Here is a 16,344-nt window from a genome sequence, read left to right as displayed (position 1 = left end):
GCCATGTGCTCCCATAAATGGTGATGTGGAACTGATTCCTTTTTAGGGGAGCTACACTTTCCTAGCCAGCAGAATATTATTCTAGTAGCAGTCAACTCCTGGCTTTCTCCTGCCTCATATGATGTTCTAGAAAAAGTACTGACCTGCTAGTATGGAGGTCTGGAGTTTTAGTCCCATATCAGCCTCCAGCTAGGAATGCAATGGGCAAATAACTTCCCCTCTCAGGGTCTCTGTCTCTTCACCTGGGAAATGAGGAAATCATACGGAAATAAGGAAATCATACTAAGTACACTCTGAAGTTCCTTCGAGGAAAAGAATTGCTGTGGTTGCCATTCTGTTTTCCTCTATGAGGATGCTGGTCTTGACCATTTTATGTTCTCTGTCACCTCAGCTGGAAGCATTTTTCCAGATTGCTGGTTGGTAGTGCAGGCACTGGCTCTGGGGGTGAGTGGTTTCTTGAGGAGCAATGAGGAGGGGTGCTAACTGCCTGCAGTTTCTTGAGGAGCAATGAGGAGGGGTGCTAACTGCCTGCAGTTTCTTGAGGAGCAATGAGGAGGGGTGCTAACTGCCTGCATGAATTGGCCTCTGTCCAGTCCAGTGAATCAAACAGATTGGTGTTCATGCTTCTGAAACTCTGGCCGCTTGAGGTGTTCGTCTGTCTCATCTGGAATCTGTAAAAATTGTCCTTCCCCAGCTCATTTGGCAGAGAGAGTGTGGCATGGTGGGAGTTTAAATGGATCCTAAGTTACATGATCTTGATCAAGTGCTCCAGCCTCTTTAGGACCAGTTTCCTCATGCAAAAATGAAGGAGCTTTGTTAAGGGCCCTTCCAGCTCTAACATTCTGCAGGGTTTTTACTGCCACATTGGGATTGGAATTGGAAATTTGGAATCTGTTCATGAGTTTGGGTGGAGGGGTTAGATGTCTTGTTTTCTGCCCCTTCTCCCCATGAAGATATCTTTGTATCTCTTGGTTGGTAATCCAGTGCCTGAGACTGAATCGACTTGGGTGGGTGGGTTTCCATTTCATCTGTCTGACCAGCCTCTGACTCTCTGTCTTTCTCTCCTGCTTGCATTGCATCTGGGGTAGAATTGTGGAACAAGCACCAGGAAGTGAAAAAGCAAAAAGCTTTGGAAAAACAGAGTAAGGAACAAATGCCCTTTCCTGTTCCCAAGTCTCCCATACCTGCCAACTCCCCAGGCCCAGTTGGGGCAGGCTCCCTTTGTCAGCCCCACCCCAAATTTGCTCTTAGAGGGTGTTTGGAATGGCAGCAGGTAGGTAGCATGTGACTCCTAGGCGTGTGGCACGTAGGCCGCTTCTTTCCTCCTCCCCTCGTGTCAATCAGGTTATAACCAGGTGTCTACTGAATACAACTCCCCAGAACTTGGTTCTCTGTTGCTTCAGAGTTGGTGGGGAGAACGTTTGCCTATTTTAGTGCCCCCCATTGGCTGATATCTCCCTCACCTGTTAGAAGGCCTGTGGGCACAGTTGGCAGAGATGGTTGCTGTCCCTCCGTGTTGAGTCTGTAGCTGCCCAACTCTCTGGTGGCTTGCCTAGGCACGCTTTCTTGCTTTCTGTCATTCTGTCCTTCTGCCATACCATTGTGGGTGGGTGGGGGACAAGGGGGGTGGTTTTTATCTCAAACGTAGATGGAGGTAGGCAGTGCCCACCAAAACAGCTGGTGTTTCTTATCTCATCGGGCCCAACCTTTTCTACTTCCTTTAGACACATTTGTTTGGGAAGCATTAAGTGACCTGGGGACCATAAAATGGTTTCAGGTATCAGCAAAGCTCAGACTCTGAGTGCCATGGAATGTGGTTTAGACATTTGTTTGTGGAACTTTTCTTTTTCTTTTTTTTTTTTGAAATGGAGTCTTGCTCTGTTGCCCAGGCTGGAGTGCAGTGGTACGATCTTGGCTCACTGCAACTTCTGCCTCCAGGGCTCAAGCGATTCTCGTGCTTCAACCTCTCGAGTAGCTGGGATTACAGGCATGCACCACCACGCCTGGCTAATTTTTGTATTTTTTGGTAGAGACAGGGTTTCATCATGTTGGCCAAGCTGGTCTCAAACTTCTGACTTCAGGTGATCCACCTGCCTCAGCCTCCCAAAGTGATGGGATTACAGGCGTGAGCCACCATGCCCAGCCTTGTGGAGCTTTTTTGTTTTAAGATGATTTGCTCATAATTTTCTCAGGTTGAGAAGATGACTGGAGAACCCGTTGGGACCAGGTCTGATTTGTCTTACTTGGTTCTTAAGGCATCTGGGGACCTCTTTTTGCAGTGGGTCCTGAGTTGGGAGTAGTCCTTGGAAAGGTGACTGGGATGGGCTGAACAGGTCTGGGACCAGCCTGTGCTGCTGTCCCTCCCCCTTTACCAGCCTGCCCCTAGCCTTTGTGCACGGAGTAACAGAAGTCTTCCCCTACTCAGGGCCTGAAGTAATCAAACCTGTCTTTGACCTTGGTGAGACAGAGGAGAAAAAGTCCCAGATCAGCGCAGACAGTGGTGTGAGCCTGACGTCTAGTTCCCAGGTTTGTGACAACCTTGTTGAAAATTACGAGGATTAAATATGCTGTCTCAGAATACTTCAAGTTAAAAAAAAAACAAAACAGCCAGACGGCCGGGCACAGTGGCTCACGCCTATAATCCCAGAACTTTGGGAGGCCGAGGCGGGCGGATCACCTGAGGTTGGGAGTTCGAGACCAGCCTGACCAACATTATGAAACCCCGTCTCTATGAAAAATACAAAATTAGCCAGGCGTGGTGGCGTATACCTGTAATCCCAGCTACCTGGGAGGCTGAGGCAGGAGAATCGCTTTAATCCAGGAGGCGGAGGTTGTGGTGAGCCAAGATTGCACTATTGCACTCCAGCCTGGGTAACAAGGGTGAAACTCTGTCTCAAAAAAAAAAAAAAAAAAAAAAAAAAAAAAATAGCCAGGTGCAGCAGTTCATGCCTGTAATCCCAGGACTTTGGGAGGCTGAGGCAGGTGGGTCACTTGAGGTCAGGAGTTGGAGTTCAACACCAGTCTGGCCAACGTGGTGAAACCCCGTCTCTACTAAAAATGTAAAAATTAGCCCGGTGTGGTGGTGGTCGCCTGTAATCCCAGCTACTCCGGAGACTGAGGCGGGAGAATCACTGGAACCCGGGAGGCAGAGGTTGCAGCGAGCTGAGATTGCTCCGCTGCACTCCAGCCTATGCCACAGAGTGGGACTCCGTCTCAAAAAAAGAAAAAAAAATTGACCCTCAAAACAATATAAATATCTAATGATAAGGAATTGTTAAATAAGTGTAATAGATCCATGTAATGCAATATTAGTATCCATTAAAGGTTGTGTTTTCGGCCGGGCACGGTGGCTCAAGCCTGTAATCCCAGCACTTTGGGAGGCCGAGACGGGCGGATCACGAGGTCGGGAGATCGAGACCATCCTGGTTAACACGGTGAAACCCCGTCTCTACTAAAAAATACAAAAAACTAGCCGGGCGAGGTGGCGGGCGCCTGTAGTCCCAGCTACTCGGGAGGCTGAGGCAGGAGAATGGCGTGAATCCGGGAGGCGGAGCTTGCAGTGAGCTGAGATCTGGCCACTGCACTCCAGCCTGGGTGACAGAGCGAGACTCCATCTCAAAAAAAAAAAAAGGTTGTGTTTTCAAAAATTTAGTGACATGGGAAAATGTTTAACAAAGCTGCATATAGTGTGATTCCAATTTTATTTTTAAAATGTATTGAGAAGAAACTGAAAGGAAATATACTAAAAACAGTGCTTAAGGTGGGAGGTAGATTTACAACTTGTTCTTATTTCCTTATTCTTTCATGTATTTTCTACAGTGAGCATGTACTTTTTTAATGCATTGTTTTTTGTTTTTTGTTTTTGAGACAGGGTCTCACTCTGTCGCTTGGGCTGGAGGGCAGTGGTGTGCTCTCAGCTCACTGCAGCCTCAACCTCCTGGGCCCAAGTGATGCTCCCACCTCAGCATCCTGAGTAGCTGGGACCACAGGCGCCCACCACCACGCCTGGCTAAGTTTGTGTATTTTTTTGTAGAGATAGGGTTTCACCATGTTGCCCAGGCTGGTCTCCAACTCCGGGGCTCAAATGCTTCTCCCACCTCAGCATCCCAAAGTGCCAGGACTACAGGCGTGAGCCTCTGCCAGGCCTATTTATTTTTTTTATTATATAAGTTGTACATATTTTATATTCCGGAAACAAAAGTTGCTCGTGACTTCTCTAGGGATGATAACAGAAGGGTGGGGATGGGCAGAAAGAAGGTACAGTATTTCTGTGGGAAACTGAGAGGAGATTGGACACCTCCCCTAATGTTCCTGTGTCTTGTTTCAGAGGACTGATCAAGACTCTGTCATCAGCGTGAGTCCAGCTGTTATGATCCGCAGCTCAAGTCAGGATTCTGAAGTTAGCACCGTGGTAGGGGAACACCACACTGGCATCTTGGTGGGTGGGGTGTGGATTTCCCCTTTGGAAAAGGGCGCTACTTTCTCTTTGGAGGCTGCTCTGAGTCTCAGGTCAGCATGGTTCTCATGGTGGAGAGGTTTAGCATCATAAGTGTGTGTACACGAGATTTCACCCAGAGCTTCTCATCTTATAAAGAAGGTACTTCCAGAGGCTGTCTGACACACCTTTGAAATTGAATATTTTTTTATGGTGGCAGGGAGCTCTAACAGCTTGGCATTTCTGGGGCCCATCCCTGGGGACTATCTCTTACTACCTTTTTTCTTTTACAGGTGAGTAATAGCTCTGGAGAGACTCTTGGAGCTGACAGTGACTTAAGCAGCAATGCAGGTGACGGACCAGGTGGCGAGGGCAGTGTTCACCTGGCAAGCTCTCGGGGCACTTTGTCTGATAGTGAAATTGAGACCAACTCTGCTACAAGCACCATCTTTGTAAGCTTTGTTTGCCAACAAAAGAAGACCATTTCTTTAATGGGGGAGGGAAGCAGGCTAGAAAAGAATGAAAGTTAAGAGACACTAAAGAGGTGAAGGTTAAATAAGGAAGAGGTAATCCTCATATATTTGGCTGTAAGGAAAACATTTCTTAAGGCTTTTTTCAGTCGTTTTTGACTTACGATCTGGGACTTTTAGAACCCTCTCCTGAATCACTGATGAGTTATGCTCCTTGCCCAGTCAGATAAGGGCTTCGAATCCTATGTAGTATTAATCCCCAGGTCTAACACAGGCAAAGTGATGCCTTTGTGGTATTTGTCAGGACAATCACAGCTCTCATTTAGTACCAGTCTGTTTCTATGGAGTATCCAGTTTTATTTTGGTCTCTGCTCTATTTATATAGCATCTATTTCTATATTTTATAGCATTCTATTTCAGTATATTACTAACAGTTATTTGAAGTTTTCATTCATTAATAAACATCCATGAAGTGATTTACTAAGTGCCAGATTTTACGCTAAAGAAACAGGGATGAAAAAGGCATAATTTTTACTCAAGAAGTTTATGATTCACTATATTGCTGTGACTAGTCTTTTCTAATAGGTGAGGGGAACAATGCCTTAGGAAAAAAGAACTTCCCTAGATCACACAGTAAGCCTGTAATCAGCTGGAAGGAGATGAATTCTTTTTAGTCCTTGCCTTAGACATCTGGGTTTTTTGTTTGTTTGTTTGTTTGTTTTACACAGGGTCTCACTCTGTTGCCCAGGCTGGAGTGTAGTGGCACAATCACTGCTCACTGCAGCCTTAACCTCCCAGGCTCAAGTGGTCCTCCCACCTCAGCCTCCCAAGTAGCTGGGACTACAGGCATACACCACCATGCCTGGCTAATTTTTTTAGTTTTTTGTAGAAATTGGATTCCCCTCTGTTGTCTAGGCCAGTCTCAAACTCCTGGGTTAAGTGAGCCTCCTGCCTTGGCCTCTCAAAGTGGCATGAGCCACTGTGCCCAGCCTCTGCTTTTTAATGTATATGTGCCTCTATAGGCTGTTAAAACACTGATAGACTTGCCACTTTATTAAACGGAGATGAGAATGGATGTGCTCTATAAGAACTTATAGGCATAGGTCCTTATCTTTGGCCCGTGGGGTGAAAGGAAGAAAAATTTAAATGAAACCAGCTATTTAAGACTGGTAATCATGCCCACTCGCAGAGCCTTCTGTATGTGTTTTTAATAGATTCAGTGACCTCCCAGAGTGAAGATTGGGAATAGGATTGAGAGGCTATTCAAGTTAATGGGCCTTAACTCTCTCTGAGTCTGAACAGACTGGTTGGTTGATTGAATGATTAATTGATTTTTCTTTTGTGCTGACAGTTTATTAGGGGTTTTCTTTTCTTTCTTCTTCTTCTTTTTTTTTTTTTTTGAGATGAAGTCTCGCTCTGTCACCCAGGCTGGAGTGCAGTGGTGCAGTCTCGGCTCACTGCAAGCTCTGCCTCCTGGGTTCACGGCATTCTCCTGCCTCAGCCTCCCAAGTAGCTGTTACTACAGGTGCCCGCCACCACACCCAGCTAATTTCTTGTATTTTTAGTAGAGACAAGGTTTCACCGTGTTAGCCATGATGGTCTCGATCCCCTGACCTCGTGATCCTCCCGCCTCAGCCTCCCAAAGTGCTGGGATTACAGGTGTGAGCCACCGCGCCCGGCCAGGGATTTTCAATAATGTTTTCTTTTCATATTAGTTCAACCTTCACCCCAAAATCTAACCATGGATCGTAAAAGTTAAGTTGACAACAGGTCTAGCCTGCTATACTTCCTGTTTACCTTTAGATGCTTTTCAAGCCAATAGAGGTTACATTTGTGGTGGAAGGAGCCAGAGTAATAGGAAAATTACTTCTCTTCGCTTCAAAGAAAATCCTCCACCTTGAGCGTCTTCTGAACTTTTCACCGTAAGACATCTCAGTGCTTGCTGTACCCTTCAGCCGCATAGCTGTGAGGATAGCAACCATCAGTTTCTCATAAATGGAAGCGGCAGTGAGAACTGTCTACAGCAGTTTGGCTTCAAGGCCTTTGTAGAGGCCCATTATTCCAAAACACCTGTTAGCCATTTGTGTGTCTTTTTTTAAGAGAGATCTGTTCAGCTCATTTGCCCATTTTTTAATAGATTGTGTTTTTTTGCTGTTGAGTTCTTTCTTGTATATTCTAGATATTAATCTCTTGTCAGATGAATAGTTCGTAAATATTTTCTTCCATTCTGCAGACTGTCTCTTCACTCAGTTCATCATGTCCTTTGTTGTGCAGAAGCTTTTTAGTTTAATATAATCCTGTTTGTCTACTTTTGCTTTTGTTGCCTGTGCTTTTGAGGTCTCCATAAACTTTTTGCCCAGACCAATGTCCTGAAGCATTTCTGCTACGTTTTCTTCTAGTAGTTTTATAGTTTTGGGTCTTATATTTAAGTCTTTAATCCATTTTGGGTTGATTTTTGTATATGGTGAGAGGTAGGGGTCTAGTTTTATTTTTCTGAATAATGGATATCAGGTTTTCCGAGCACCATTTATTGAAGAGACTATCCGTACCCCTGGTGAATATTCTTGGTTCCTTTGTCAAAAAACAGTTGGCTATAAATATATGGATTTCTTTCTGGGTTCTCTATTCTGTTCCATTGGTCTATGGGTCTGTTTTTTATGCCAGTAGCATGCAGTTATGGTTACTGTAGCTTTCTCTTGTATTTTGAAGTCTAGTAGTGTGATACCTTTTTGCCCAGTATTGTTTTGGCTATCTGGGGTCTTTTGTGGTTCCATATGGATTTTAGGATTGTTTTTTCTATCTCTGTGAAGAATACCATTGGTGGCCGGCGCGGTGGCTCACGCCTGTAATCCCAGCACTTTGGGAGGCCGAGATGGGCGGATCACGAGGTCAGGAGATCGAGACCATCCTGGCTAACACGGTGAAACCCCGTCTCTACTAAAATACAAAGAAACTAGCTGGGCGTGGTGGCAGGCGCCTGTAGTCCCAGCTACTCGGGAGGCTGAGGCAGGAGAATGGCGTGAACCCGGGAGGTGGAGCTTGCAGTGAGCCGAGATCGCACCACTGCACTCCAGTCTGGGCGACAGAGTGAGACTCCGTCTCAAAAAAAAAAAAAAAAACAAAGAATACCATTGGTATTTTGGTAGGAATTGCCTTGAATCTGTAGATCACTTTTGGTAGTATGGTCATTTTCACAATATTCTTTCAATCCATGAACATGGTGTATGTATCTTTACATCTTTTCCCTAAACTTGTTCTTACATCAGTGTTTTCTATTTTTCCTCATGGAGATCTTTTACTTCCTTCATTGAATTTATTCGTAGGGCATTAATTTTTTATTTATTTATTTATTTTTTTGAGATGGTGTCTCGCTCTGTTGCCCAGGCTGGAGTGCAGTGGTGTGATCTCGGCTCACTGCAAGCTCCGCCTCCTGGGTTCACGCCATTCTCCTGCCTCAGCCTCCCGAGTAGCTGGGACTACAGGTGCACGCCACCATGCCCGGCTAATTTTTTTGTATTTTTTTAGTAGAGATGGAGTTTCACCGTGTTAGCCAGGATGGTCTCGATCTCCTGACCTCGTGATCTGCCCATCTTAGCCTCCTAAAGTGCTGGGATTACAGGCGTGAGCCACCGCGCCTGGCCTCTGCTGTTTTATTGTTGGTGTATAGACACACTACTGATTTTTATATGTTGATTTTATATCCTGCAACTTTATTGAATTCACTTATTAGTTCTGAGTTTTCTAGTGGAGATTTTAGGGCTTTCTTTTTTCTTTTTCTTTTTTTTTTTTTTTTAAGATAGAACCAGGCTGGAGTAGTGCAGTGGTGCAATATCGGTTCACTGCAGCCTCCACCTACTGGGCTCAAGCAGTCCTTCCATCTCAGTCTCTCGAGTAGCGGGGACTACAGGCATGCGCCACCATGCCCAGCTGATTTTTGTGTTTGTAGAGACAAGGTGTTCCATGTTGCCCAGGCTGGTCTGGAACTCCTGGGCTCAAGCGATCCACCTGCCTTGGCCACCCAAAGTGCTAGGATCAACAGGTGTGAACCACAATACCCAGCCCGCTTTGAGGGACAGTTTGACTTCCTTCTGTCCAATTTGGATGCCCTTTCTTTCTCTGGCCTAATTGCTTTGATTAGCACTTCCAGTTGAATAAAAGTGGTGGAATTAGACATCCTTGTCTTGTTACAGATCGTAGAGGAAAAGTTTTCATCTTTTCCCCATTTAGTATGATGTTGGTTGTGGGTTTGTCATATGTGACTTTTATTGTTTTGAGGTATGTTCGCTCTGTACCTAACTTGTTGAGAGGTTTTATCATGAAGGGATGTTGACTTTTATTGAATACTTTTGTATTTGGTATTAGTTTTTCTTTTTTTTTTTTTTTTTTTTTTTTGAGACGGAGTCTCGCTCTGTCGCCCAGGCTGGAGTGCAGTGGCCGGATCTCAGCTCACTGCAAGCTCCGCCTCCCGGGTTCACGCCATTCTCCTGCCTCAGCCTCCCAAGTAGCTGGGACTACAGGCGCCCGCCACCTCGCCCGGCTAGTTTTTTGTATTTTTTAGTAGAGACGGGGTTTCACCATGTTAGCCAGGATGGTCTCTATCTCCTGACGTCGTGATCCGCCCGTCTCCGCCTCCCAAAGTGCTGGGATTACAGGCTTGAGCCACCGCGCCCAGCCTAGTTTTTCTTTAAATGTTTTTAGAATTCTGCATTGAAGCTATTGGGTCCTGAGCCTTTCTCTTCTTTCTTTCTTTTTTTTTTTTTTGAGACGGAGTCTTGCTCTGTTGCCCAGGCTAGAGTGCAGTTGTGCGATCTCAGCTCACTGCTACCTCCACCTCCCAGGTTCAAGCAGTTCTCCTGCTTCAGCCTCCCAAGTAGCTGGGATTAAAGGCGCCCACGACCACACCTGGCTAATTTTTGTATTTTTAGTAGAGACGAGGTTTCGCCATGTTGTCCAGGGTGGTCTCGAACTCCTGACCTCAAGTGATCTGCCCCCCTCGGCCTCCCAAAGTGCTGGGATTACAGGCGTGTGCTCCACTGCGCCCAACTTTTTTTTTGAGACAGAGTCTTGCTCTGTTGCTCAGGCTGGAGTGCAGTGGTGTGATGTTGGCTCACTGCAACTTCTGCCTCTCAGGTTCAAGCAATTCTCATACCTCAGCCTCTCGAGTAGCTGGGATTACAGGTATTCACCACCATGCCTGGCTAATTTTTGTATTTTTAATAGAGACAGAGTTTCATCATGTTGGCCAGTCTGGTCTCGAGCTACAGGCCTCAAGTGATCTGCCTGCCTGAGCCTCCCAAAGTGCTGGGATTACAGGCATTAACCATCGTGCTCTGTGATGGGAAGCTTTTTATTACAGATTCAATCTCATTACTTGTAATTGGACCGTTCAGGTTGCTATTTCTTGGTTAAATCTTGGTAGATTGTTTATGTCTAAGAATGTATCCATTTCTAATTTGTTGGCATGTAGTTATAGTCCCTTGTTATTTGTTGTTTTTCTGTGATGGCAATTGTAATGTTTCCTTTTTTGTTTTTGGTGTTTTTTTGGCGGGAGTCTTCTCTCTCTCTCTCTCTCTCTCTCTCTTTCTCTCTCTCTCTCTCTTTTGGTTAGTCTAGCTCTAATGGTTTGTGGATTTTGTTTCTCTTTACGAAAATGAACTTTTCATTTTGTTGATTATTTATTTATTTATTTTGAGACAGAGTTTTGCTCTTGTTGCCCAGGCTGGAGTGCAATGGTGCATTCTTGGCCCACTGCAACCTCCACCTCCTGGGTTCAGGTGATTCTTCTGCCTCAGCCTCCCAAGTAGCTGAGATTACAGGTGCCGACTGCCACACCCGGCTATTTTTTTTTTTTTTTGTATTTTTACTAGAGATGGGGTTTCGCCATGTTGGCCAGGCTGCTCTCGAACTCCTGGCCTCAGGTGATCCACCTGTCTCAGCCTCCCAAAGTGTTGGGATTATAAGCGTGAGCCACCATGCCTGGCCTATATTTTTTAGTCTCAATTTTATTTCTGCTCTGATCTTGATTATTTCTTCTACTAATTTTGGGTTTGGTTTGTTCTTGCTTTCACAATTCTTTGAGCTGCATCATTAAGTTGATTTGAAATCTTCCTACTTTTTTGATGTAGACATTTATTGCTATAAGCTTCTTTCTTAATACTGCTTTTGCTGTATCCCATAGGTTTTGGTATGCTGTGTTTTTATTTTCATTTGTGTGAAGAAATTTTTAAATTTCCTTCTTAATTTCTTTGTTGACCCATTGGTCACTCAGGAGCATATTTAATTTCCGTGTATTCGTATGATTTTAAAAGTTTGTTATTTCTAATTTTCAGAGCACAGTGTTCCCTTGTGGTCTGAAAAGATACTTGCTGTGATTTCAGTTTTCTTAAATTTCTCGTTATACTTATTTCGTGGCCTAATATGTGGTCTGTCCTAGAGAATGTTCTGGGTGTTGATGAAAAGAATGTGTATTCTACAGCTGTTGGATGGAATGTTCTGTAAATGTCTGTTAGGTCCATTTGGTCTAAAAAGCAATCTGAATCTAAAATGCAGTTTAAATCCAGTGTTTCTGTGTTGATTTTCTGTCTAGATGATCTGTCCAATGCTGAGAGTGAGGTATTGAAGTCCCCAACTGTTACTGTATTGGAGTATATCTCTCCCTTTAGATCTAATAATATTTGCAATATTTGCTTTATATAACTGTTTGGTGTTGAATGCATATGTATTTGCAATTGTTATATCCTCTTGCTGAAGTGATCCCTTTGTTACTATATAATTATTTTGTCTCTTTTTAGGTGTTGGGTTTTTTTTTTTTTTTTTTTTTTTGAGACAGTCTCTCACTCTGTCGCCCAAGCTGGAGTGCAGTGGTGCGATCTTGGCTCACTGCAACCTCCGCCTCCAGGGTTTTCAAGCGTTTCTTCTGCCTTAGCCTCCCAAGTAGCTGCGACGGCAGGCGTGTGCCACCACACCTGGCTAATTTTTTTTTTGAGACGGAGTCTGGCTCTGTCGCCAGGCTGGAGTGCAGTGCAGTGGCTGGATCTCAGCTCACTGCAAGCTCCGCCTCCTGGATTCATGCCATTCTCCTGCCTCAGCCTCCGGAGTAGCTGGGACTACAGGCGCCCGCCACCTCGCCCGGCTAGTTTTTTGTATTTTTTTTAGTAGAGACGGGGTTTCACCGTATTAGCCAGGATGGTCTCGATCTCCTGACCATGTGATCCCGCCCGTCTCAGCCTCCCATTTTTTGTATTTTTAATAGGTACGGGATTTTACCATGTTAGCCAGGAACTCTGGATCTCCTGACGTGGTGATCCAGCCACCTTGGCCTCCCAAAGTGTTGGAATTACAGGCGTGAGCCACTGCACCCGGCTGAAAATCTTTTAATGAATAGAAAATCTACTCAGAAGTAGCAGATGAAGTTAGTGATATTTCTTAGGGACAGTAAAAGATAGGAAAGAAGAAATGAACATTTCTCGATTACTAGCCATGTGCTAGGCACTGTTAGGTGCTTTATATGTATTTTCAAATTTAATTCTTGTAAAGTAGTCCTATGAGGTAGGTATTATAACCTTCCTTTGACAGATTAGGAAAATGAGGCTCAGGGAAGCTGATTTTTGTACCTAAGGCCACATAAGCTAATAAGAGGCAGGGATCTGAGCCTTAGTCAGTCTGATGGTAAACCCTGGGTTCTTTCTGCTGTGTTACGTAACTCCACAGAGAATTAATCTGATTGTTATTGTTGTTGCTTTAAAGAGAAAATAATCTTACAGAGACTAAGGAGTAAAAAGATAAGTCAAAAATGAAAACTTTATTGTATAGTTTAGGAGGCATGGTGGACTTGCAGAAGCATGGGTACTGGAGTTTATGTTGTTAATGGATGGTGACTGGTGTGACAGCCTCTTAGTGAAATGCTTGGTTTCCTTTGCCCCTGTTCATTGCTACCTCGGCCACTGACCTATCATCTCTTCTCTCTAGGGTAAAGCCCATAGCTTGAAGCCAAGCGTAAAGGAGAAGCTGGCAGGCAGCCCCATTCGCACTTCTGAAGATGTGAGCCAGCGAGTCTATCTCTATGAGGGACTCCTAGGTGAGAAACACACTGGGAAGGCCCTTTGCACTGGAGAAAGCTGGCTCAGCCAGGGGAGAGGGTCACACTGAACAAGTAGCTGGTTGGCTTTCTGCTGATCTCAATGCTGACATTAGATAGCAGTTTTATACCTGAAGCAAGCGACTTACTGTGTCCAGAACAAGCAGTGGGTGAAAACTGGACAAGATTGGGTTTTGGTGTTAATCAACAGCCTCTGCCTTTCTGTCTTCCTTTCTTTCCTTTCTTGCTACCATGGTCCTTCCTGCTCTCAAATTGGCAGGAAGGGACAAAGGATCCATGTGGGACCAGTTAGAGGATGCAGCTATGGAGACCTTTTCTATAAGTAACCACATTTATTTGTGTGCTGTGTTCATCCCTCCTCCTTGGGAGGGACTGGGCGTTACTTGAAGGCATCTGGGGCTGGTGGCAGGCATGTTAGATCTGGGGTAGAGAGATTGTGTTTGCTTTGCCCTGGAATTTGTAATTATTCCCTTTTATCTGGATTTTACTCTTTATTTTTGTTTGGCAGCTATATTCTTAAATGTTAAATAGGCCCCCTAAGAAACCTTTATTCTATGCAGGCAAAGAGCGTTCTACTTTATGGGACCAAATGCAATTCTGGGAAGATGCCTTCTTAGATGCTGTGATGTTGGAGAGAGAAGGCATGGGTATGGACCAGGGTCCCCAGGAAATGATCGACAGGTATGGGGCTTAGGAAACCATTGGGAATATGCAGACAGCCTCCTCCTGGTTAGTTCCGTGGTCTCCCACTTGAGGGCTGACTTGTGCTTTGTCTTCTGCTTAGGTACCTGTCCCTGGGAGAACATGACCGGAAGCGCCTGGAAGATGATGAAGATCGCTTGCTGGCCACCCTTTTGCACAACCTCATCTCCTACATGCTGCTGATGAAGGTAATGTCATTTTGCTGTGTCCAGCTCCACTGATGCTAGAAGGGCAAGGCTTGTTCCTGTCACCTGAATTTCGGGGCAGCTGGGAAGCTATCAAGGTATCTTACTTAGGGCTGTCTTCTTGATTGAAAGTCTGAGGCCTCTCTGCCAGCTTAACAATGTTCTGTTTCTCTGAAGCTGCCAGCCTGTTTTACTAAGGAGTGTTGTAGAAATAACTGATGATTCTCTTTTTTTTTTTTTTTGAGACAGAGTCTTGCTCTGTCGCCCAGGTAGGAGTGCAGTGGCGCAATCTCAGCTCACTGCAACCTCCACCTCCCCAGTTCAAGTGATTCTTGTGCCTCAGCCTCCCCAGTAGCTGGGATTATAGGTGCAGACCACCATACCCAGCTAGTTTTTGTATTTTTAGTAGAGACGGGGTTTCACCGTGTTGGCCAGGCTGGTCTCAAACTCCTGACCTCAGGTGATCCCACCCGCCTTGGCCTCCCAAAGTGCTGGGACTACAGGCATGAGCCACTGCGCCTGGCCAAGAACTGATGATTCCATACTATTTATTTATTTATTTATTTTTATTTTCATTTTTTTTTGAGACAGTCTCACTCTGTCACCCAGGCTGGAGTACAGTGGCACGGTGTTGGCTCACTGCATCCTCTGCCTCCCGGGTTCAAGCAATTCTCCTGCCTCGGCCTCCTGAGTAGCTGGGATTACAGATGTCTGCCACTACGCCCAGCTAATTTTTCTATTTTTAGTAGAGATGGGGTTTCACCATGTTGGCCAGGCGCCTCGGTCTCGTACTTCTGACCTCAAGTGATCCTCTTGCCTCAGCCTCCCAAAGTGCTGGGATTACAGGCAGGAGCTACCATGCCCAGCCATTGTTTGTTTATTTTGAGATTTATATGGTCTCCCTTTACTGAGTAGTTTTAGGATGCCAGTAGAGCTTCCCACAAAATACAATGAATTAATTTTTCTTTTTTACAGTAGTAGATTTTTAAAACTTAGAAAGGATGCTCAGGACCAGGAGTGGTGGCTCACGCCTGTAATCCCAGCACTTTGGGAGGCCAAGGCAGATGGATCACCTGAGGTCAGGAGTTCTAGACTAGCCTGACCAATATGGTGAAATCCTGTCTCTACTAAAAATACAAAAGTTAGCTGGGCATGGTGGCTCACGCCTCTGATCCCAGCTACTTGGAAGGCTGAGACAGGAGAATCGCTTGAACTCTAGAGAAGAAGGTTGCAGTGAGCTGAGATCGTACCATTATATTCCAGCCTAGGCCACAGGAGTGAAAATCCATCTCAAAAAAAAAAAAGAAACGATGCTCAGATTTTGTTTTTCAGGACAGCCCTATATCTTACAGAATTTTCCATAGTTATAAGAAGAGCCAGCCATTAACAAAGTAATAGTAGATAGAACTTGGTATGTTGTACTTGGTTTTGTGGCTGTGGAAGAAGTATGTTACCAAGTAGAAGAGTTCTGCTCTCAAAGGGAAACATAAGTCTGGAGTTGATGGGTAGAAGAGAATCGTTTGGAGAAGGAGCCACTGGGTTTCTCCTCCTTTTGTTCTCCCTAACCTCCCTAAGTGTGAAGGGATCAGTTGATCAAATGCAGAGAATGCCCCCAGCCCCTCTTGGTTTGCTTCATTTCCTGGTGTAAGTTTCACTGTACTCTGGAATTTGGAGGGTACTGGTTGACTCTGGCTGGGAAAGGATGATGATCCCTAACCTTCAGAGATGTCTTAGCTACAACCCAGTCTGGTGTTGCCACTCTAAGTCATTTCTGAATTACACTATGAAGAGCCTTGGGGGTTTTCAGAGCCCTTGTAGGGGTGAATGTTGTGGTATTGAGTGGGGATAGGGAGAAAGTCTCCTCTGGAACCAGAACTGCTCTAAGAGCCACTTTTCTGCAGAAGCTAACTAGAGACAGAGCCAGGACTTTTCTTCCCCTCATGGTGGCAGAATACATAGTTGAAAGTTTTCTCCCTTGTTCAGTGATGTGGTCTTTCAGAATTTCACTTCTCTCAGATGGTGGGAAACCCACTTGTACATTCTCTTCTCTCTACCTCAGTCGAGAGGAGAGCAGATCCCTTGTTAAGAGTCCTGTTTTGGCTTTTCAGGTAAATAAGAATGACATCCGCAAGAAGGTGAGGCGCCTAATGGGAAAGTCGCACATTGGGCTTGTGTACAGCCAGCAAATCAATGAGGTGCTTGATCAGCTGGCGAACCTGGTAAGCACATCTGGCCACCCCTTAGGCTTCCCATGGGTCGTTTCTTGGTTTGTGTCACTTCCAGTCCAGTTCACCCCTGATTTTGCAAATGGAGCAGTTGTCTTTGACTCTAAATGAGGCATTAGTCCCTGTGTTCTGTGATGGGATTCTCTGTATAAAACTATCATAGTGCATCAGTTTTGATGTGTGGTCTGGACTGCTGAGGTTTCAGAAGGTGAAAACTATTTCAAATGAT

The 16,344-nt window shown here is 45.1% G+C and overlaps 1 protein-coding gene across 50 annotated transcripts in view; it reads left to right on the top strand.

Annotated features, from left to right (window-relative positions):
- The window catches only part of LOC105471682 (MAP kinase activating death domain), a 58,406-nt gene that overhangs the window by 23,066 nt on the left and 18,996 nt on the right, over nucleotides 1-16,344 (top strand). For 9 of the 50 annotated variants that reach the window (XM_071074713.1, XM_071074716.1, XM_071074698.1 and 6 more), the window contains 9 exons: nucleotides 1,089-1,142; nucleotides 2,426-2,526; nucleotides 4,328-4,399; nucleotides 4,729-4,887; nucleotides 12,874-12,982; nucleotides 13,263-13,325; nucleotides 13,564-13,684; nucleotides 13,788-13,893; nucleotides 15,999-16,109. In XM_071074713.1, coding sequence (XP_070930814.1) covers nucleotides 1,089-1,142; nucleotides 2,426-2,526; nucleotides 4,328-4,399; nucleotides 4,729-4,887; nucleotides 12,874-12,982; nucleotides 13,263-13,325; nucleotides 13,564-13,684; nucleotides 13,788-13,893; nucleotides 15,999-16,109 — 896 coding nt within the window. Of the gene's footprint in view, nucleotides 1-1,088; nucleotides 1,143-2,425; nucleotides 2,527-4,327; nucleotides 4,412-4,728; nucleotides 4,888-12,873; nucleotides 12,983-13,262; nucleotides 13,326-13,563; nucleotides 13,685-13,787; nucleotides 13,894-15,998; nucleotides 16,110-16,344 lie in introns of all 50 variants that reach the window. The other 41 variants (XM_071074709.1, XM_071074683.1, XM_071074714.1 and 38 more) reach the window with 9 other exon arrangements.

The sequence above is a fragment of the Macaca nemestrina genome, chromosome 12, assembly GCF_043159975.1.
Source record: "Macaca nemestrina isolate mMacNem1 chromosome 12, mMacNem.hap1, whole genome shotgun sequence".
Lineage (NCBI taxonomy): Eukaryota > Metazoa > Chordata > Mammalia > Primates > Cercopithecidae > Macaca > Macaca nemestrina.
This window is presented reverse-complemented; position numbering and strand designations above follow the sequence as displayed.